General features: G+C 44.5%; 1 protein-coding gene across 1 annotated transcript; it reads right to left on the bottom strand.

Annotated features, from left to right (window-relative positions):
* Positions 1-75: 75 nt before the first annotated feature.
* LOC117701905 (alpha-globin transcription factor CP2-like) lies at positions 76-18046 on the bottom strand. Its single transcript, XM_034493317.2, has 5 exons — positions 17848-18046; positions 17272-17428; positions 2673-2824; positions 2143-2219; positions 76-404 (listed from the first exon to the last, which is right to left on the bottom strand). Exons 2-5 carry the CDS (start codon positions 17391-17393, stop codon positions 255-257), a joined length of 501 nt encoding a protein of 166 aa, XP_034349208.1. The 5' UTR covers positions 17394-17428; positions 17848-18046; the 3' UTR covers positions 76-254.
* Between the last annotated feature and the right edge of the window lie 685 nt (positions 18047-18731).

The following is an 18731-nucleotide window of genomic DNA, read 5'->3' as shown; positions in this document are numbered from 1 at the left end:
TTCAACTGTCATTTAAGATGGAAAAAAAATGGGTTTTATACTATATACACGAACACATATTTTATATTATCACAGTTCAAACAAAATCTTTTTGTGAACTGCTTTGGAGCTTACTGTTCATATCCTACTTCAATCTTAGCATTGTTACAGGTGGTTTTCTTACGCCTCAAGACAACCACTTCAATGTCTCTGCTAACTCAGCCTCTGAAGCTCACGAATCAAATGGGACACCAATTAGGGAACCAGCTGTGGACTCACAGGCAAGGTGCTTTCTGGGTGCCGGCTTCTCTTGACTCACCTATGTCAAGAATCCTGTCTCCAGGCCGGTTCCACCTCCAGCCCTCCAGCTGCTGGTGTTCAGTGTACTGCAGCCTCCTGTCGTGGAACACGACACGGAATATACTCTAAAGAAAGGACAGTGTCAGGCCGCGCATGGCTAGACAACCATTCCAGACAACTAAAACTAGCAGAGTCAATGATAGTTGCTTTCTAGACACAATCTACTATTTTCTGTGCCTTTTTTTCCTTTAATTTTTTTGAGACAAGGTTTCTCTGTGTAGTCCTGGCTGTCCTAGAATTCACAGATCTGCCTGCCTCTGCTTCCCCAGTACTAGGATTAAAGGCGTGAACCACCACCACCTGGCATTTGTCTGGTTACTTTTTGTTTTTGTAAGCCTTATTGCATGTCCTTCTTTATTGGAAGGAATGCACGCACACCACAGAGATTTTCTCTTTACACCATGTGGGTCGCAAGGTGCTCTTGGAGACAGCACTTCCCTGTTGAGCCGTCCTGCCAGCCTTGAGAGGCACTCTATGCACACCGTGTAATCCAGTGTAACCCTTCATGTTCACACGTGCCAATTCTATGCACAACCTATAAACACCGGGGTCACAGGCTACTTCCAGCCACTGTCCTTACGCTCCTCTCACTTTGTGAGGTAGCTGCCCATCTCCCCACCATCTTTACAGCTGCTGTTAAAACCCCTGTACCCAGTGTTCTTTGAGTTCTCCAAATCCTTACTGTCAACAAAGAACAGAAACAAAATCCTCTCTATCCATCAGCAGTAGCTGCTGAGGTTTTTGGTTTTTGTTCTAGTTTATTTTTCATTTCATAGACAAAGAGTGTGAGGTCTCTTTCACTGGATAGGTAGACCTGGATGGTACATGCAATTTAGCAAAGTCAATATTCTTTTGTCCTGCTAGAAACACTACCTAAATCTTCAGACCAGACCACACAGGTCTGAGCAGACACGTGTCCCCAGGAGGACCCCAGAAAAGCTGCTGCTGACTCTTCTACACTCAGGATGTAATAAAACAGAAGGACAGATATCAACAATAGTTTCTGGCTTTGGTTACAAGAGCAGGTATCCAAAGAACCAGAAACTTAACAGCTAGGGTTACATGTAACCCTAGTGGTAAAGCACCTGCCCAACATGTACCAGGCTATGGGCTTTGATCCCCAGCAACTCGCGCGCATGGCGTGCACACACGACCCACTTGGTAGGAAAAAGTGACTCCCTCAAGATGTCCTCTGACTGCCACACTCAGGCCTTGGCATGTGCACACAAGCACAGCCACATCATTAATTTACATCCAGGAGGACAGCGAGGTTTCCACTGAACCCAAAGATCATTAGTTTGTCTCTTTGCCAGGCAATGGTGGCAGAAAAATATATCATTAATCTCTGCCTCTAAGGATCCAAAAAAAAACATAAAACAGAAAAAAAAAAATCACAGCCATGCATGATGGTGCATTTCTGAAATCCCAGCATTACACTCTACTAAACTGAGGCAGGATACAGAGTTCAAGGCCAGCTTAATTAAGACTTTGTCAAGAAAAAAAACAAAAATAAAAAAAATAAAACAAAAAACAAAACAAACAAACAAACAAAAAAGCCGGGGCAGTGGTCCCAGTACTTGGGAGGCAGAGGCAGGAGGATTTCTGAGTTCGAGGCCAGCCTGGTCTACAGAGTGAGTTCCAGGACAGCCAGGGCTACACAGAGAAACCCTGTCTCGAAAAACCAAAAAAAAAAAATAATAATAAAATAAAATAAAAAATAAATAAAAATAAAACCAAACCAAACCAAACCAAAACCAAAACCACTCCCCTCCTAAAGTCTACAAAACACTATGCCTGCTTTACCTTCACCAGCTTGCCATTGATTTCTGGAAGCTCTCCCAGTTTTCTGTTGTCTAGCATTCGGATTTCATAAGACTGTCCTAGAAGAGAAATAATTACAAGTTACACCTATCCCAACTCACTTATCTAGACTCAGGAAGAAAGAATACAGTACAAAATGTATAAGGTGACAATACTATCACCAGCCAGAGCTGGGCACTGTGCTGAGCACTTTCATATCCTATCACATGTAATAGACACAACTTTCTAAGTTATTGTCAATTCACTTTACAGATAAGGAAAGTGACCCAGAAGTCGAGCAGCTTGTCCAGGCCCCTGTGACTGGTGAGCAGCAGACAGGAGACACCAACCAGGAGAACCAAGGAACATAGGCTAGAAATGGGTGGCAGACCAAGGAGTCGGGAACACAGATGGAACGTCTCCTGAGGGTCTAGCTGATGGGTCACACTGCTCATCTACCTCTGACATACAGGCATGCACGTCACACAGATCAGCAGCCTGTAATGGCACTAGCAAGTGAGAGCGTGTCTGACCTTGATTGAGGTACGTCAGGGTCTCATCGTGGAGCTTCACGGCTGGAGAGGTAGCAGCACAGAGCACGTACTGAAAAGGCAGGATCTCATTTTCACTATCAGGAGGCAAACTTGACTCTTCTTGCTTAAAAATGGGCAATGCAAGGACATCACTAAAATAAAACAAATGACTTCTATTAATGTCTGATAATGGTGCAAAAGCAGATTCACTAATGAAAAATTAACTATAAAAGTCTTTGAAAAGCCGTAAGAACTATTCACCTAGTAAAGCTTCATCTAAGTCATCAGTGCAGATTATCTGGGACATCCCTCCTCACAAAGAAAGTAATTAATGACAAATAGTCTCTGTTAAAACCACTTATGTGTCAAAGACTGTTTGTTACAGGACTCACAGAGAGAGAATGAAAATAATACACAGAACCCCAAAATGTTGATCTAGGAAACAGGGCAGTGGATCAGCAATGGGGCGTCTACCCAAAAGCTGTGTTTGGTCCTTACTGGAAACTCAGACAGGAGAATTTTTGAAAAGTGAGTCAGATACAAGATGAAGGGGGCTCCACACTCAGAAAGGAACAGTGGCCGGGCAGTGGTGGCGCACGCCTTTAATCCAAGCACTTGGGAGGCAGAGGCAGGTGGATATCTGAGTTCGAGTCCAGCCTGGTCTACAGAGTGAGTTCCAGGACAGCCAGGGCTACACAGAGAAACCCTGTTTCAAAAAAAAAAAAAAAAAAAAAAAGAACAGTGGAGAACAGTTCCTGATGGCCTGGTTGTTACAAGGGACAGTTCTAACTTTACACTTTGAGTGCATTTTTCTCACTAGACATAGTCGTATGAAGCCCCTAACCTGTCTGAAGGAGGCAGAGGCAAGAAGACTGCTTGAGCCCGTAAGTTCAGGGCCAGTGTAGGAAAACATATCAAGATTCCCATTTGTAAAAAATACAAGAACAAAAATGTACTTTTTCATCAAGCTCATACATGTTTTTGCCATGTGACACTACCCAGCAAATAGTCCTAACCAAAGTCGAGCAGATGTCAATCCCAGAACAACGTACTGGTTTCTTTATGCTGAAGTCTGCTCCTCAGGAGGGGACGCACACCTATACGGTCAATCTGGTGGGCAGAAGCCTGAGTGAGGAGACCACATGTCCTTGCAGAACCTTCTACTGCTGTTCTGCTAAGCGGCCGTGCAGTCAGACTACTTGCTAAACACTATAGTTATATTCACAGATTTGGGGTGCTGTCAACCTTCATCAGAAAAGCTTTGTACAACACGCAACAGTCAATAAAGAAACTCAGAACTGGTCCAAGTGCTGAGAGTAAGTGACTGTACTTACTAAATGGGGAAAGTATACGAATCCCCTTCCCGAAGAAAGAGGACAGAAAGCATGTAGGAGATGCGAAGAAGTGCTCTGAAATGCTGTCTTCTGGACATGACATGGCTGCTGCACGCAGGAACTCAGCAGCTGTGGTTAGTGTAAGAACAACGTGCGATCAAGCCAGTCAATGCTCCGGCATGGTGCAGGAGCAGTTCACAAGGTCCATGGCTAACTGAGGTGAGAACAGTAGTGACAGCTCTCAAAGAGGGCAGGACCTTTTTATTTGGGGGCGTGGCCACAGATAAGTTGCCCATGCTTCAGTGCATGATCCCACACCCATGTGCATATGCAGGGACAGAGGACTAACTAAACATTGGGGTTGGGGAGGGATGAGATACCAAGGGAACTATGTTAGGGGAAGATTGTAGAGGGGGAAATGGAGATGACCGTGACCAAACTATATTGGATACATGTATAAAATAGACAAAGGGGGGAAGGAAGGAAAAAGAAGCAATGAAAAAGGCTGGAGATGATCTAGCAGTTAAGAGCACCTGTTGCTCTTAAAGAGGATCAGGGTTTGATTGACAGCACCTACTTGGTGATTTACAACTCTCTGTAACCCCAGTTCCAGGAAACCTAATGCCCTCTATTGACCTCTACAGGTACAAGGTACAACTCGTGATACACATACATGCATGCAGGCAAACATCCATACACATAAAATGTTTATCTTTCTTTAAAAAATGAGAGTACAAAAGGAAATTAGTAGAGGTATAAATGATGAGCTTGATGTTAAGGACCCTTAAGACAAGGTGCTGAACACATGGAGCTCAGTACCTTACATGTTTACTTTGTTATGCATCTGAAGCTTTCTGTGAGAAAAAATCATAGCCAGGTGTGGTGGCACACACAAGCTGAATGCCAGCACAGAGAGGCAGAGCTCTGCAGAGGCAGGCGGCGGATCTCTGTGAGCTCTAAGCCAGCCAGGGCTATGCAGTGAGAACCTGAACCCAAAAACAAAACAAAAACAAACTCCACCCCAAAGCAACAAAACAAAAGAACCTTTGGATAAAGGGAACAGTACTGAGGAATTTTTGTTCACTTGCATTTAAAGAGATACTTATTTATCCCGTAAGTGTGTGCAACAGGTGTGTGCCTGGGGCTCTCAGACACCAGAAAGTCAGAAGCCCAGTGTGAGAGATAAGAACCTAACCTGGGTCCTCTGGAGGAGTAGCAGGTGCTCTGAACCCACGCCACTCCCCTTGCGTTAGTTTTTAAGCCTGTTTACTAGGAACCAGTGCTGGCCTTCATCTAGAGCTCTTCCAGTCTGCATCTCCTACCTTCAATCCAGACAGCTGGGACGGCCAATGTGCGCCACTATGCCCAGCTCAAAATGCACGCACCTTTTCTCTGTGGAGTTTTTCCCTTCATACTGTGTGTGTACGCCGATGCGCGCACACACACACACACACTGAGAGGAGAGTACTTCCCCTGCAAAAAAAGCCCAAGAAGAAGGTCAGAGATCCAGCTTTATCACTCTCGACCATATTCCCTTGAGATAGGACTTCACATTGTACCAGAGCTAGGCTGGTGGCTAGCAGGCCCCAGCAATCCTGTCTCCAACCCTCACACAGAGCTGGAGTCGGGGGACATAGCCATGCCTGGCTTAGGTGGAAAAGAAACAGTCGGAGAGATTAGCTTCCCAGAGCATAGCACCAGTGAGGGTCTGACTTGATATACAGAACCATGGGGAAAAAAAACAACAGATTTACATATGTGGGCTTTGATGGTACACGACACGTGCCACTCTCAGGACACTAAGTCTGCTATGTGTGTAAAGACAGGATCTCTTTCACAGCTGAAGTTGGCCCTAAACTAGAGATCCTGTTGTCCCCATCTCCAAGTGCTGGGACCAGAGCCCTCTGTCACTACACCGGGAGACATGGAAGGTGCTCTCCTTGTCCTCAGGCCCATAATTGTGTGTATTCTGTCCAAATGGGTACAGTTAAGAGTAGAAAGTGAGGTTGGAGAGAAAACTCAGAAGTTAAAAGTATTCACTGCCAGGCAGTGGTGGTGCATGCCTTTAATCCCAGCACTTGGGAGGCAGAGGCAAGCCAGCCTGGTCTACAGAGTGAGTTCCAGGACAGCCAGGGCTACACAGAGAAACCCTGTCTCAGGAAAAAAAAAAGTGCTCACTGCTTAGTACCTCACAGTGTGGCTGACAACCATCTGTAACTCCAGTTCAGGGGATCTAACACCCTCTTCTGGCCTCCACAGGTACCACGCACACACATGGTACATGCATGCTTGCAGACACACACTCATACAGAGTGGAAAAGGCCCAGTGTGATGGCACACACCTGTCATTCCAGCACCAAGGAGGCTGAAGGATCTTGAGTTCAAAGCCACTTTGGGCTATCTGAGAAACAAGACAATCTACCCTTCCTATGGCATGCCAGTCAGGGATAAATACTCTTGTTCCTGGAGACAATTTCAAACCAGACACTATTTCTATAAAAGAAAGTTAAGACCAGCTTCAACAAACGCTGTAGAAAACAAGACAAATTCAGAAACAGTGTTGGGTGTTGGGAGACTTCACTGTGACATCATCCTCAAACATCATCTCTGCTGGCTTCTTTGAAAGATTAGTGACGATTACCAGGAATCAAGGTAAACTGGATTTTGACATAGCAACAGTTCAACTCTCCTAATGTAGGCTAGTACTCTCCTCCTCAAATCTCAGTGTCTAGGGAGGCTAAGATCCAGATCTCAGGCTCAACATGTGAGCGGCATTCCACTTAGCCCTCCATGACTAAGCACAGATCTGTCATTTAAGGTAGAGATTCTAAAATGATTCTAAGCAGTATATACACCAGATATGTCTACATTCATAGGAGGTTTCTTTCCTTAAGTTACATTTACACACACTGAACATATAAGGGTTGGAGGACAGCTTTCTGGATTCTGGTCTCTCCATACATCAGGAGGTTTCCAGGAATGGAACTTGGGTCATCAGATTTAACAGCAAGTGCCTTTACCTACTGGGCCATCCTACCAGTCCCTCAGATATTTCACAATTTAGTATAATAATAATAACAACAATAATAGTAGTAGTAATTATTATTATTATCACTATCATTTGCTATTCTGCATTTCTTTACTGTTGGAGCAAAAAACCATTCAGTTCCACAATCCCAGAGCTGGAGACTTAAAGACCCTCAGTAAATATATGCTAGGGCCCTGTTTATTCTTAACGAAAATACATTCAAAAAGAACCAATTTAAAAGTATAAAGCCAGTCAATTTGACACAAGCTAGAGTCATACATTTTCTTAATTAGTGGGGGAGGGTCTGGCCCATTGTCGTTGGTGCCATCCCTGGGCTGGTGGTCCTGAATTCTATAAAAAAGAACACTCAACAAGCCATGAGGAGCAAGCCAGTAAGCAGCACCCCTCCATGGCCTCTGCATTAGCTCCTGCCCCCAGGTTCCTGCCCTGATTAGTGTAGGCTAAATAAACCCTTTCTTCCCCAAGTTGCTTTGGTCATGGTGTTCCATCACCCTAACAGCAACAGTAACCCTAATGAGGACACCCAGTCCTTGTCACACACTCACAGACATGACAGAAAAGTAGAAGGATGAGTTGGAAAGAGAAAGGATCAGTGGGAGCAGAGTGTCGCAGGATAAAAGTTATCAGGAGGAGCACGTCATTGGAAACCTATTGTTATGTATAATTAATGTGAGCTGATGCACAGAGAAAGCCTACTCTTTCTCAAGGGGAAGCTGACTACAAGTTAGGAAACCCATTCTGAAGACTCAGTGGTTTCTCCAATGTGTCAGGAAGCATTCCATTGTATCAAATTGCTTCATTCATTGAGGGATCTGAGGATTCTTTAGGAGGAATTGTTTTTTGGGGGGGGTGTTAGGATTTCTTTGGTTTGTTTTTAAGACAGAGTCTCTCTACACAGCCCCAGATGTCCTAAACTCACTTTGTAGACCAGGCTGACTTTGAACCACCTGCCTATGCTGGGATTAAAGGTGTTCATTCACCACCATGCCCGGCCAATTTGGCATGTCTCTGACCAAATATAAAGGACAAACAGTGCTGGAGACGTAGATTAGTTGGTACAGTGCTTGCCTAGCAGGCACAAGATCCAGCTCATGATCTGTATCCCAGCATAAACCAGGCATGGCAGATGGGCCCTTTAATCCTACACTTGGGAGGTAAAGGCAGGAGGATCAGACCTAGCGATATATATAGATAAAAGCACTTGCCACCAAACACAGACACTCCACACAAATGGACAAACAGATGAGCCTCACCTACACAGTAAGCTCATGGCCATGCTGGGATACAAGAAACTCTGTCATAAAAAACAGGGCTGTGAAGTCCAGGGTATGAGAGAAACACAGGGGTGACGGTATATACACCAGCACACCAAGGAGGCTGCTGCACACTCTGTGGACACACATGTGGAAGCACAGGGGTGACAGTATATATACCACCATACACACACACACACACACACACACACACACACACACATATGTGTGTGTGTGTGTGTATGTGTATGTATATGTATATATGTATATACATATATATACAGTATACATATATATACATATATACATATATACATATATATATACACCATATATATGTATATATACCACAATATGAAAGCTTCTGAACGCTCTGCAGATGAGCACATTCCCCTCTTGATCTAAGGCAATGGTTGGTCTCTATTCTTTTTTTTTTTTTTTTTTGCTTCTTGTGTTTTCTTTTCTTGTATATTATATATACAAATATATATATATACACACACACATACATACATATATATGTATGTATATATTTTTTATTGGATATTTTCTTTACATTTCAATTGTTTTCCCCTTTCCAGGTCTCCCCTTCAGAAACCCCCCTATCCTATCCCCTTTCCCCCTGGTCTCTAATTCTTTTTTTTTTTTTTTTTTTTTTTTTTGGTTTTTCAAGACAGGGTTTCTCTGTGTAGCCCTGGCTGTCCTGGAACTCACTCTGTAGACCAGGCTGGCCTTGAACTCAGAAATCCGCCTGCCTCTGCCTCCCAAGTGCTGGGATTAAAGGCGTGCGCCACCGCACAGCTCTAATTCTTAACTATGCTTTAACCTTTTCCCTCAGGCCTACCAGCTGTTAAGATGTTCTCTTCTAGAAAGAGCCTAGGTTTGAGAACCAGATGTGAAGACATCTGGAACAAGGCTTACAACAGGCAGCCCTCAAGGAAGTCAGAACACAGGACAATAAGTTGCCATGCATGAACGTCAACCCGATTCACTTAGCTGCCCATTTCTCAGAAAGAAATCCCACAGGTCCACATTATCTGAGACAGAGAAATCAGAGGCGCTTAAAACCAGACAGAGCCTTTTTTATACTACAAGTATAAAAAAGGAAACTTTTCTTAAAGTAACAGTACTGAAAAAGAATACAAAATATATATTTACATACATACACACTACATACATACCCACTGTATTACTCAGGGTTCTCTAGAGTCACAGAACTTATGGGTAGTCTCTATATAGTAAGGGAATTTGTTGATGACTTACAGTCTGTAGTTACTCCTCATAAGACAAGCAGGCAGAGAGAATCTTCCTTCTTCCAGTATCCTTATGTAGGTCTCCAGCAGAAGGTGTGGCCCAGATTAAAAGTGTGTACCACATCTGGATCTGGGACTTGCTTTGTCCCAGATGACCTTGAACTCAGAGATCTCCTTGCCTTGATCTGGGATTCCTAGCCACTATGCCTCAAGATCTCCAGGCCAAGATCCAGGTCAGAAACTTGTATCTCCCAGCCTCAAGATCTGGATCACAAGTGAGCCTTCCAATTCTGGATTGTAGTTCATTCCAGATATAGTCAAGTTGACAACCAGGAATAGCCACTACACTCACACACGCATGCACATACACACACACCACACTCACACATGAATGCACATACACACCAGATACCACACATACCACATACAGAAACCACATTTACACATGCATACACATATACACCAGATACCACATATACTAACAAGCATGCACATACACACCCAATACCGCACATACCATACACATATCATATATGCATGCACGTACACACCACACATACTATCACATGCATGAACACACACATCTCAGAATGAGCTGAAGCTGAACCCCACAATGTTCTGAGACCTATGGCACAGACTCACCTTTGATATAATTACTAATTAATATGAAGCAGATAGGACCTCTCCATTCCTATTTTTCTTCTACATTTTCTGTCAAGATCGTTTTTATAGAAGAAAAACTATTAATAGGCAAAACAAATGAGTAAGAGAGAAAGATACCTGCCATAATGTTCAAACTCTTTAAAACTGTTTAGAGAGGGAAAATATATTTTATTGGCAATATGGTTATAGCATTAACTTGTTTTTTTAAAAGATAAACTGGGCGTTACTTACACTACAGTCCCACTCTCTGTAGACACAGAAGGACCAGCTCAAAGCCAGCCTTTGGAAGCTAGCTTAGGCTACCTAAGACCTTGTCTCAAAAAAACTTAACACCAAAATGAAACAAAAGATAATATAGGCCAGACATTGAGGCTTGTGCATTAACCTGAGTATTCAGGAGAGACTTGGGGTATGTCACAGATTGAGGGTGGCCTGAATTACATAGGGAAACCTTGTCTTATAAAAGCAAACACATCAATATTTAGTAAGTAACATAAACTGAATTGTTATACTATATTATGAGATGGTTATGTGTTTTAATTCCTTAAATAAGACTTGTTAAAATATACTGTGTTCTCTCTCTCTCTCTCTCTCTCTCTCTCTCTCTCTCTCTCTCTCTGTGTGTGTGTGTCTGTGTGTGTGTGCGCGTGCGCACATGCTCATATACCTTAGTATCTTCCACTGTGTATTCATTCATCACCACTATTACGTTTTGTGGGAATAAAGAACTCTGTAGAGGCTTACCTGCTATCTTAATAAAGAACAAAATATTCCTAAAACATAGTGGTTTAAGAAATAATTTACAGCTAGGTGGCGATAGTGCATGTCTTTAATCCTAGCACCAGGTGGATCTCTTGAGTTCGAGACAGCAGCGTGGTATACAAAGGGAGTTCCAGACCAGCCAGGGCTACAACAGAGAAACCATCTCAATTCCCACTCCACACCCATAAGAAAAAAAATTAGAAAGAGAACAAATAAATGGCTTAATAATGCAATTCAAAAAGCTAGAAAAACAAGAACAAATACAAACCCAGTTGATGGCAAGAAATAATCAAGCAGAAATAAAAAAACAAAACCAGAAACAAAGAAAACAGTCCAAAGAATCAACCTGCACAAGTCAATGGCTTTTCTATACACCAACAGTTTAAGTATACAGAGGAGGAGATCATGGACACATTCCTACTCACAACAGATTCAAAGAAAATGAAGTATCTAGAAATAAACCTAACCAACAGATGCAGGATCTCGACAGCGAAAACTATAAATCTCTGGAGGGATAAAGACACTAGAAAATGGAGGGACATTCCATGCTTATGACTGGGAATCAACATTGTAAAAATGACAGTGTACACATTCAATGCAATCCCAATCAAAATCCCTGCTTCATTCTTTACACAAATGGCAAAAGACCTAAAATCCTAAAATTCATATGCGACCTCAGAAGATCTCAGACAGCCAAAACAATCCTGAACAAACAGAACAGTGCTGGGAGGATAACCGTTCCAGATCTTAAGATTCACTTCAGGGACACAGGAATAAAACCAATATGGCACTGACACAAAGCAGACACGTGTGCCACAGAACAGAACTGAAGATCCAAACATAAGCAGACATAACATCAGCTACTTAATGTTGCCAATAAGGCCAAAGACATATATGGAGAAAAGAAAGCATCGTCATGGAGGTGGGAGAACACGTTGTTCACAGGCAGAGTGAAGTTAGACAGGTATCCATCACACTGCACAAAAACTAACTCCAACTGGACCGAACCCTAACCCTGAAACTGCCAGAATAAAACCGCGTCCTACATTATGAAGGTGTAGACAAGGACTACATCTAAGAAGTAAGAACAACTGACAAGTGGGACTTCACCAACCTAAGAAGCTCATGCACAGTGAGAGACAATCACCTGGGTGGAGAGAAGGTTCCACGCATAAGAGCACTAGTTGTCCTAAGTTTAATTCCCTGTTCCCACATGGTGGCTCCCAATCATCTGGAACTCCAGTCCTAGGGCATCTGACACCTTCTAATTTCCGTGATGAAACCATCTGACATCAACCTCTGGCCTCCACATACATGTGCATGAGCACCCCTCCTACACCTCACATGAATACACATGAGCACACACAAACACAAGCACACAAACACAGACAGACAAAAACACAAGCACACACACACATACACACACTGACCGGGAACTTAGGATACAGGTGGTAGAATGCTTGCCTAACATTCACAAAGCACTGGGCTTGGTCCCTAGTACCACATAGCCTGGGTGTGGTGACACAGGCCTATAGTCCCAACACTCTGTCTGCAGAGGCAAGTGGAGTTCTAAGCTTGAGGCCATCCTGGTCTACAGAACAACCAGGGCTACACAAAGAAACTCTGTCTTGAAAAACACCACCAACAACAACAAAAACCAAAAACCAAAATGAGAAATTTGAGGTCATCCTGAGCTACCCAAGTTGGAAGCTAACCTGGGATACCTGAGATACCCAGATAACAACAAAAACCCTGACCAATGTTGGGAGCTGACTTTTAGCAGAAAGCGGCTAGATCATCTTTGCAGCCATCTGGAACCATATACCCTGATAAGAGATTTGGTTTTCAACAGCCTACAACAGCTGAAGCACACTCTGATATCCCACATATTTTGTGTTGCTGTTTACTGAACCCAGCTGCAAGGCGCACCTGGCATCCAAGCCTGCAAGGCATGCGGTTCACGTGCTGTCCACGTGATATCCACGCCATACATGCCTGTAAGGCGCACGTGGCATCCAAGCCTGCAAGGCATGTAGTTCACGTGCTGTCCACGTGCTATCCATGCCATACATGCCTGTAAGGCGCACGTGGTATCGCAAGGTGCATGTGCTATCCACGATATAGAGGCCTGTAAGGCTTATGTCATATCCACACCTGTAAGGCACATGATATCCACGCGCCTACAAGGCACGTGGCAAAAGCGTATAAATACCCCAGATTTCCCTTCAATAAAAGGGACTTGATCAGAACCTGTCTTGTCTCCATTCTCCATTCTTCGCGTCTCTTCCCCTTTATCCTCCTCTTTCTCCCTCTCTCTCCCTCTCCCCCTCTCTCTCCCTCTCCCCCTCCCTCCCCCTCTCCCCCCCACCCCAGACCCTGACCCGCAGACCGGAGTGGCAGCTTGGGTGGGACACAGTGGCTGCCAAGCGTGGAGCGGAGCAGGCCGCAACATTTTTGGCGCCCAACAGACCAAGTCAGATATGAATTTACTTCCAGACAACTTATATAGTATTAAAAGTTTAATGGAAGACATATGAATCAGCCAAGGCTTACCTTGAAACATGCCTAGCATAAGCTCATTTTCTCAGTTAACGGGCATATCTTACAGGATCGGCTCTTAACAGACTACTGATGCCATTCAAACACTGCTAACTGATGACATCACCAGTGGCATCACCATTAGGCGCCTCAGTAGGGGGAGGAATAACATAACTATATTCATAGGGTTTGAAAGTTAAATATTCCAGGGAATGACAGTTTTGATAGCCAACAGGACTTTGCATTTGTTTTCTAGTAACTAAGAGACCCCAAATTTAGTTTGTTATAGTGTTTGTAGAGTGAAAAATTATAAAGGCCATTTTATGAAATATGTGTAGATTTTTCGCCTTACAGAACTCGGAACTGAAAATAAGATTTCAGGCCTTCACATTCCAGGTGAAGGACACTTGCTGGATTACATTCCCCAAGCCTCGCCCAAGGCAGGAAGGCATTCCTGACTACAGATAAAGATGCTGCCACCTAGGTAGGGCTATAGCTGGAAGATAGTTCATCTGAAATAGTTGGTAAATGGCAGGATAGGACACAATAGCATGGTAAAAACCACATTTTTAAGAATGAGTGTGCAGAGTGATCTCACGTGACTCTAGATCATTTGGGCTAGATTCTCTGAAATGTTCCACTGTTCTTGGTTACCCCTCCCTTGGTCTTCCCAGTGCTATGTTCAAAATTTGTAAAACAACCAATCATGTGTAAGCGTGCGAAAATGCAACCATTCATGTGTAAGCGCACGAAAATGCCTTCCTCCCCCCACCCCATGCTATAAAAGACCCTTTAACCCACCACACGGGGCCAAAACCCTGCTCTTGGAGCTAAAGAGCTTGTCATTTTGACCGCCGGCTCCTCCCCTAATAAACCTCTGCTGATTGCATCCAGGTATGGTTTCTTGTCATTTTTGGGTGGCCGTAATGTCCTAAGACTTGAGGAAGGGTCTCCAGAGTTTGGAGCTCTTCATGTTGTGCCTTAAAACTTCTTTCTAAGCCAGGTGGTGGTGGCGCACGCCTTTAATCCCAGCACTTCCTGAGTTCGAGGCCAGCCTGGTCTATACAGAGAAACCCTGTCTCAAAAAACCGAAAGAAAAAAAAGATATATAATTATAAAACCTCTTTCTAGATCAAAAGAGCCCACAAGTTTGTGATTGTTTGGTCTTCTTTATCCTGCATTTAAGTTTTCTTCTTTGCCCATGCACATAAATAATTTTTTAAAAGAGATATAGGAAGTTACAGATGGTGTACCTTTGGTAAAGAAGATTAAAGAGAAAATGTGTTTAGATGAGAAAGCCCATCTCACCATCTCATATATGCATGTGTGCATGAAGACAGAGATGGGGATATCCTGCTCTATCACTGTCTTACCCTTGAGACAGGGTCTTCTCACTGAATGATTTCTCCAGATAGGCATGCTAGGCCGTGAGCCACAGGGATCCTGAGGTAAAGAGTACATGGGGCAGCTACTGTAGAGTAGAGTGCACGGAGCAGCTACTGTGCAGTAAGGAGTGCACGGGCAGCTATTCCTGGCTTTTCCATGGTATTGCTGGGGATTCAAACTCAGATGCCTTTGTACAGTACATGCTTGTACGGCAGGATCCACTGGGAATCTCCCCAGACCTAAAAAGGGGTTTTTCTTTAGTTAGGTTTTTTTTTTTTTTTTTTTTTTTTTTGAGACAGGGTCTTGTGTGTAGCCCTGGCTGTCCTCAAACTCACAGAGACACACCTGCCTTTGCCCTCCTGAGTGCTAGGATTAAAGACATGTGCCACCATCACTGGCAAAAAGATTTTAGTTGTAATTTGGTCCTAAGGATTTTTCAAACTAGAAATAGAAAAGTCAGGACAAAATCAAGCTTAAGCACATCACAAAATATCTGACTAACTTATTAAAAAAAAAAAAAAAAAAAAAAGACTGTATAAAAGATAAACCTGAAAGATTTTGTGTGTGCACAGGCATGTATGCTATATTGCTATGTGGTCTGATGTCCCAAAGAATGATACCCTCTATTCCAGATTTCCAAAACTGTCTCAACTTAGGTTGGACAGGTTGAGTTTTGGTTCCTGCACAGGTAGGGTCTGCACTCTCCAACACCAAAGCAGTTCTAGAAAACAGAGTCTTAGCCTTACAAGTCTCCAACGGGGAAATAGGAAGGAAAAAGGAGTGTGGCTAAAGAATCAACTAGTTGATGATTCAAGGCTCTGGCCACCAAGTCTGAAAGTTGTCACTACACACACACACACACACACACACACACAAATGGGAAGGGCAAAATTCCAACACAAGTAACTATATTTTGTGTGAAGACTATTAACATGGAAAGTCTAGCAACAAAGAAATATGATTCTTCTACATAGAGAAGAATGTTAAAACAGTAATGATCCATGTTTAAAACCCAAGCCTACTTTACCTTCAAATATAGCCTTCCTACTTTCTCTGGTATTTTCTGCAAATCCCCCAAAACAAGGCTAAATTTTTGTTTACAGTTAAAAAAAAAAATCTTAATCTCTGAAACCTTTGGGACCTCAGAGTAATTCCATGCATGATCCACATCCTGTTGAAAGATTTCTTAAAAATTCTGTTAAGTACAACTTCAGGCACCACCAAAACACTAAATATAGTTACTGTAAAGAAGATAGTTATGATCCCTTTGAGAAGCCTGAAGCCCACTCTCAGGTGTGTCTTCTTTCCTGAGCACATCTCATTTTGCCTTAGTCCCTGTGGATGTTGAAGACCTTTTAATAAACTTCAACTCTGTTTCATAGTAACTTATCCTCAATTCTTTTTCTGTGGCACAGTCAAAAATCCAGCTTTAGGATGGGCTGTGGTGGTGCACACCTTGAATCTCAGTGCTTGAGAGGCAGAGGCAGGCCGATCTCTGAGTTCGATGTCAACCTGGTCTACAGAGTTCTAGAACAACCAGGACTACATAGTGAAACCCTGTCTCTAAAAAGATAAAATAAAAAAAATTCCAGCTTTACCTAAGCTACGATTCCTGAGGGGAAGAAAACTCCTCCAGCTGCCCCAGAAGTGTGGGGCAGTGTTCTCCACCCATCTTCCCTAACAAAATGATATTTTTGCCTGATGCATAGGTGTCTAGGAATATCGAAAAGTCACCGTCGCCATTTTTTTAAAAGGCGGAATCTCATGTAGCCCATGCTGGCCTTACTATGAAGCCAAGCATGGCCTTGAACTCCTGATTCCCAACTTGCTGAGTGCTAGGGTGCTGGTATTTCAGTTCTGCACTAGTATACGTGTCTTTGTCACTTTTTAGACATTCTCAGCTTAAGTTTCCAAAGACAGAAACCCCGGAAGAGAACCTTAAAACAAGTGTGTTGTAAGAGACAGCTGTTTGTGGACTTCTTGCCCACGATCTCCCATCTCTTCCCAACAAGCAAGTAGTCAACCTTGAGTCTCAGTTCCCAACTGCTCGACTTCCTTAGATATCCCTCACCTGCCCTTTCTTCACGTGAATCCAGACATATCCACGCATACATATACAGTCAGTGCCCAAGTCTCCCACACCACCCGGATGCAAGGGCCCTACAGAGTTGACTCTTCCTAGAGTCTTTTTTTGCAGTTCTCCCATACCACTCGCTACTCCAAAGCAAAGGGGAAAAAGTCTGTCCACCACGCGGCGGGTGATTTTCTAAACTGTACAGCCGCCCTCCCACCTTTCAAGATCCGGCCTTTGTTATTGAAAAAGTAAGTTCGGGGGTGTGGGGGGGTGCGTATCTCACTCACCTCATACTATAAGCACCAGCACCCAGTTCCTGGCCAATGCCCGACAGGCTAGCATCAAAGTCTTGCACCAGCCCCGACTCGATCACTTCGTCAGCTAACGGCAGCTTCAGAGCCCAGGCCATCCCGGCTCCTTCTTCGCCCCAGCAGGCGCCGGCTCCTGTACAGAGGCGCAGAGAGTAACTCTACCCGGCAGAGCCAGCACGGTAGTAGTCAGCTACAAACCCAGCTCCTCGCGCAGCACACCACGCCCGACCTACGGGCTGCACCCTGGCTACTCCTCAGGTGCCCCGGTGACAGCAATCCCTCCCGTTCGGCTCTCGGAGGCGTGAGGCACCGGGTCCCGCCAGAACTCAGCCGGACTCGGGCTCTCCGAAGCCCACCGGTCGCTCAGCGACCTCCACTCAGCCTCACAGCGGAGACGCGCGGCACGCCAGGGGCTCCGAGCGTCCCCTCCGCCCCCTTCCGTGGAAAGCTCCTCCCTCCGGGCATCCGCACTTTCCCTCAAGCCTCGCTTCCGGTCAGTCAGATAACTTCCGGTCACCGATCCTTTCCCCCCCCCCCGCCCTCAGAACAAACCCAGGGTTCTGCGAAGTTGTCCCCACGTCCTCCTTAGCCCCACACGACCGCCTGGAAACCTGGACTGCGAAAGTTCGGCGCAGCCGCCAAGCGCCAACCCGCCCCGGCGCCAATCAGAACGCCCTCTGTAGCCCTGGCATGACGTCACCGTACCACCTACCAATAAAGAGGAGACTGGCTCTGCCTCCGCAGCGGTAATAGGCTATCGACGCGAAGGCTCCCGCCCCAGAGTGGTGGGCGGGCTCAGTGCCTAGGTGTAAACCGGTGTCGCAGGCTCCCGGTCCTGTCAGGCGGAGCAGCGGTTCTATCTTTCCGTAGTCCGCTTCCATACCCGGAGGAACTTTCGTTCCCGGGTGTTCCGTCCTAAAGTGTCATATTTGCCTTCCCTTATCTTCACCCCTTCTCCCTAATGCATTCGCGCAGGAGACAGGGAAAACTGTTGGGGTTTTTGTTGATGTTTGCTGAGGCAGGTCTCTAGGTAGCTTTAGCTCACCCAGAACTGAGAGATCCACACCCCCAGCCTGAGTGCTAGGATTAAAAACAGGCACACCACACCTTTGTTGTTTTGTTCTTGTTTGGTTGTTTCTGTTTGTTTTAGGCAATGGTGAGTGAGTGTTGGGGAAAGATCTGCAGAGCAAAGTCAGGGCTGGCATCTTTATTTATAGTTTAATAACTTAAGAGTAATCGCCAAGAGATTGAACTTACTAAATTGTAAGTAAAAAAAACAACCATAGCCAGACATGGTGGCTCATACCTTTTATCCCACCATTCCACAGAGAAAGAGGTAGGCAGATCTGATTTCCAGGTGAGCCAGGGCTAGATAATGGAGACCCTGGAGCGGGAGGTGAAATTGTACCTGCTCACCTTGCTCTTGAGGATTAACT

The sequence above is a fragment of the Arvicanthis niloticus genome, unplaced genomic scaffold (genome assembly GCF_011762505.2).
Source record: "Arvicanthis niloticus isolate mArvNil1 unplaced genomic scaffold, mArvNil1.pat.X pat_scaffold_316_arrow_ctg1, whole genome shotgun sequence".
Classification (NCBI taxonomy): domain Eukaryota; kingdom Metazoa; phylum Chordata; class Mammalia; order Rodentia; family Muridae; genus Arvicanthis; species Arvicanthis niloticus.
Note: the sequence above shows the minus strand (reverse complement) of the source record. Positions and strands in the feature narration are given on the sequence as shown.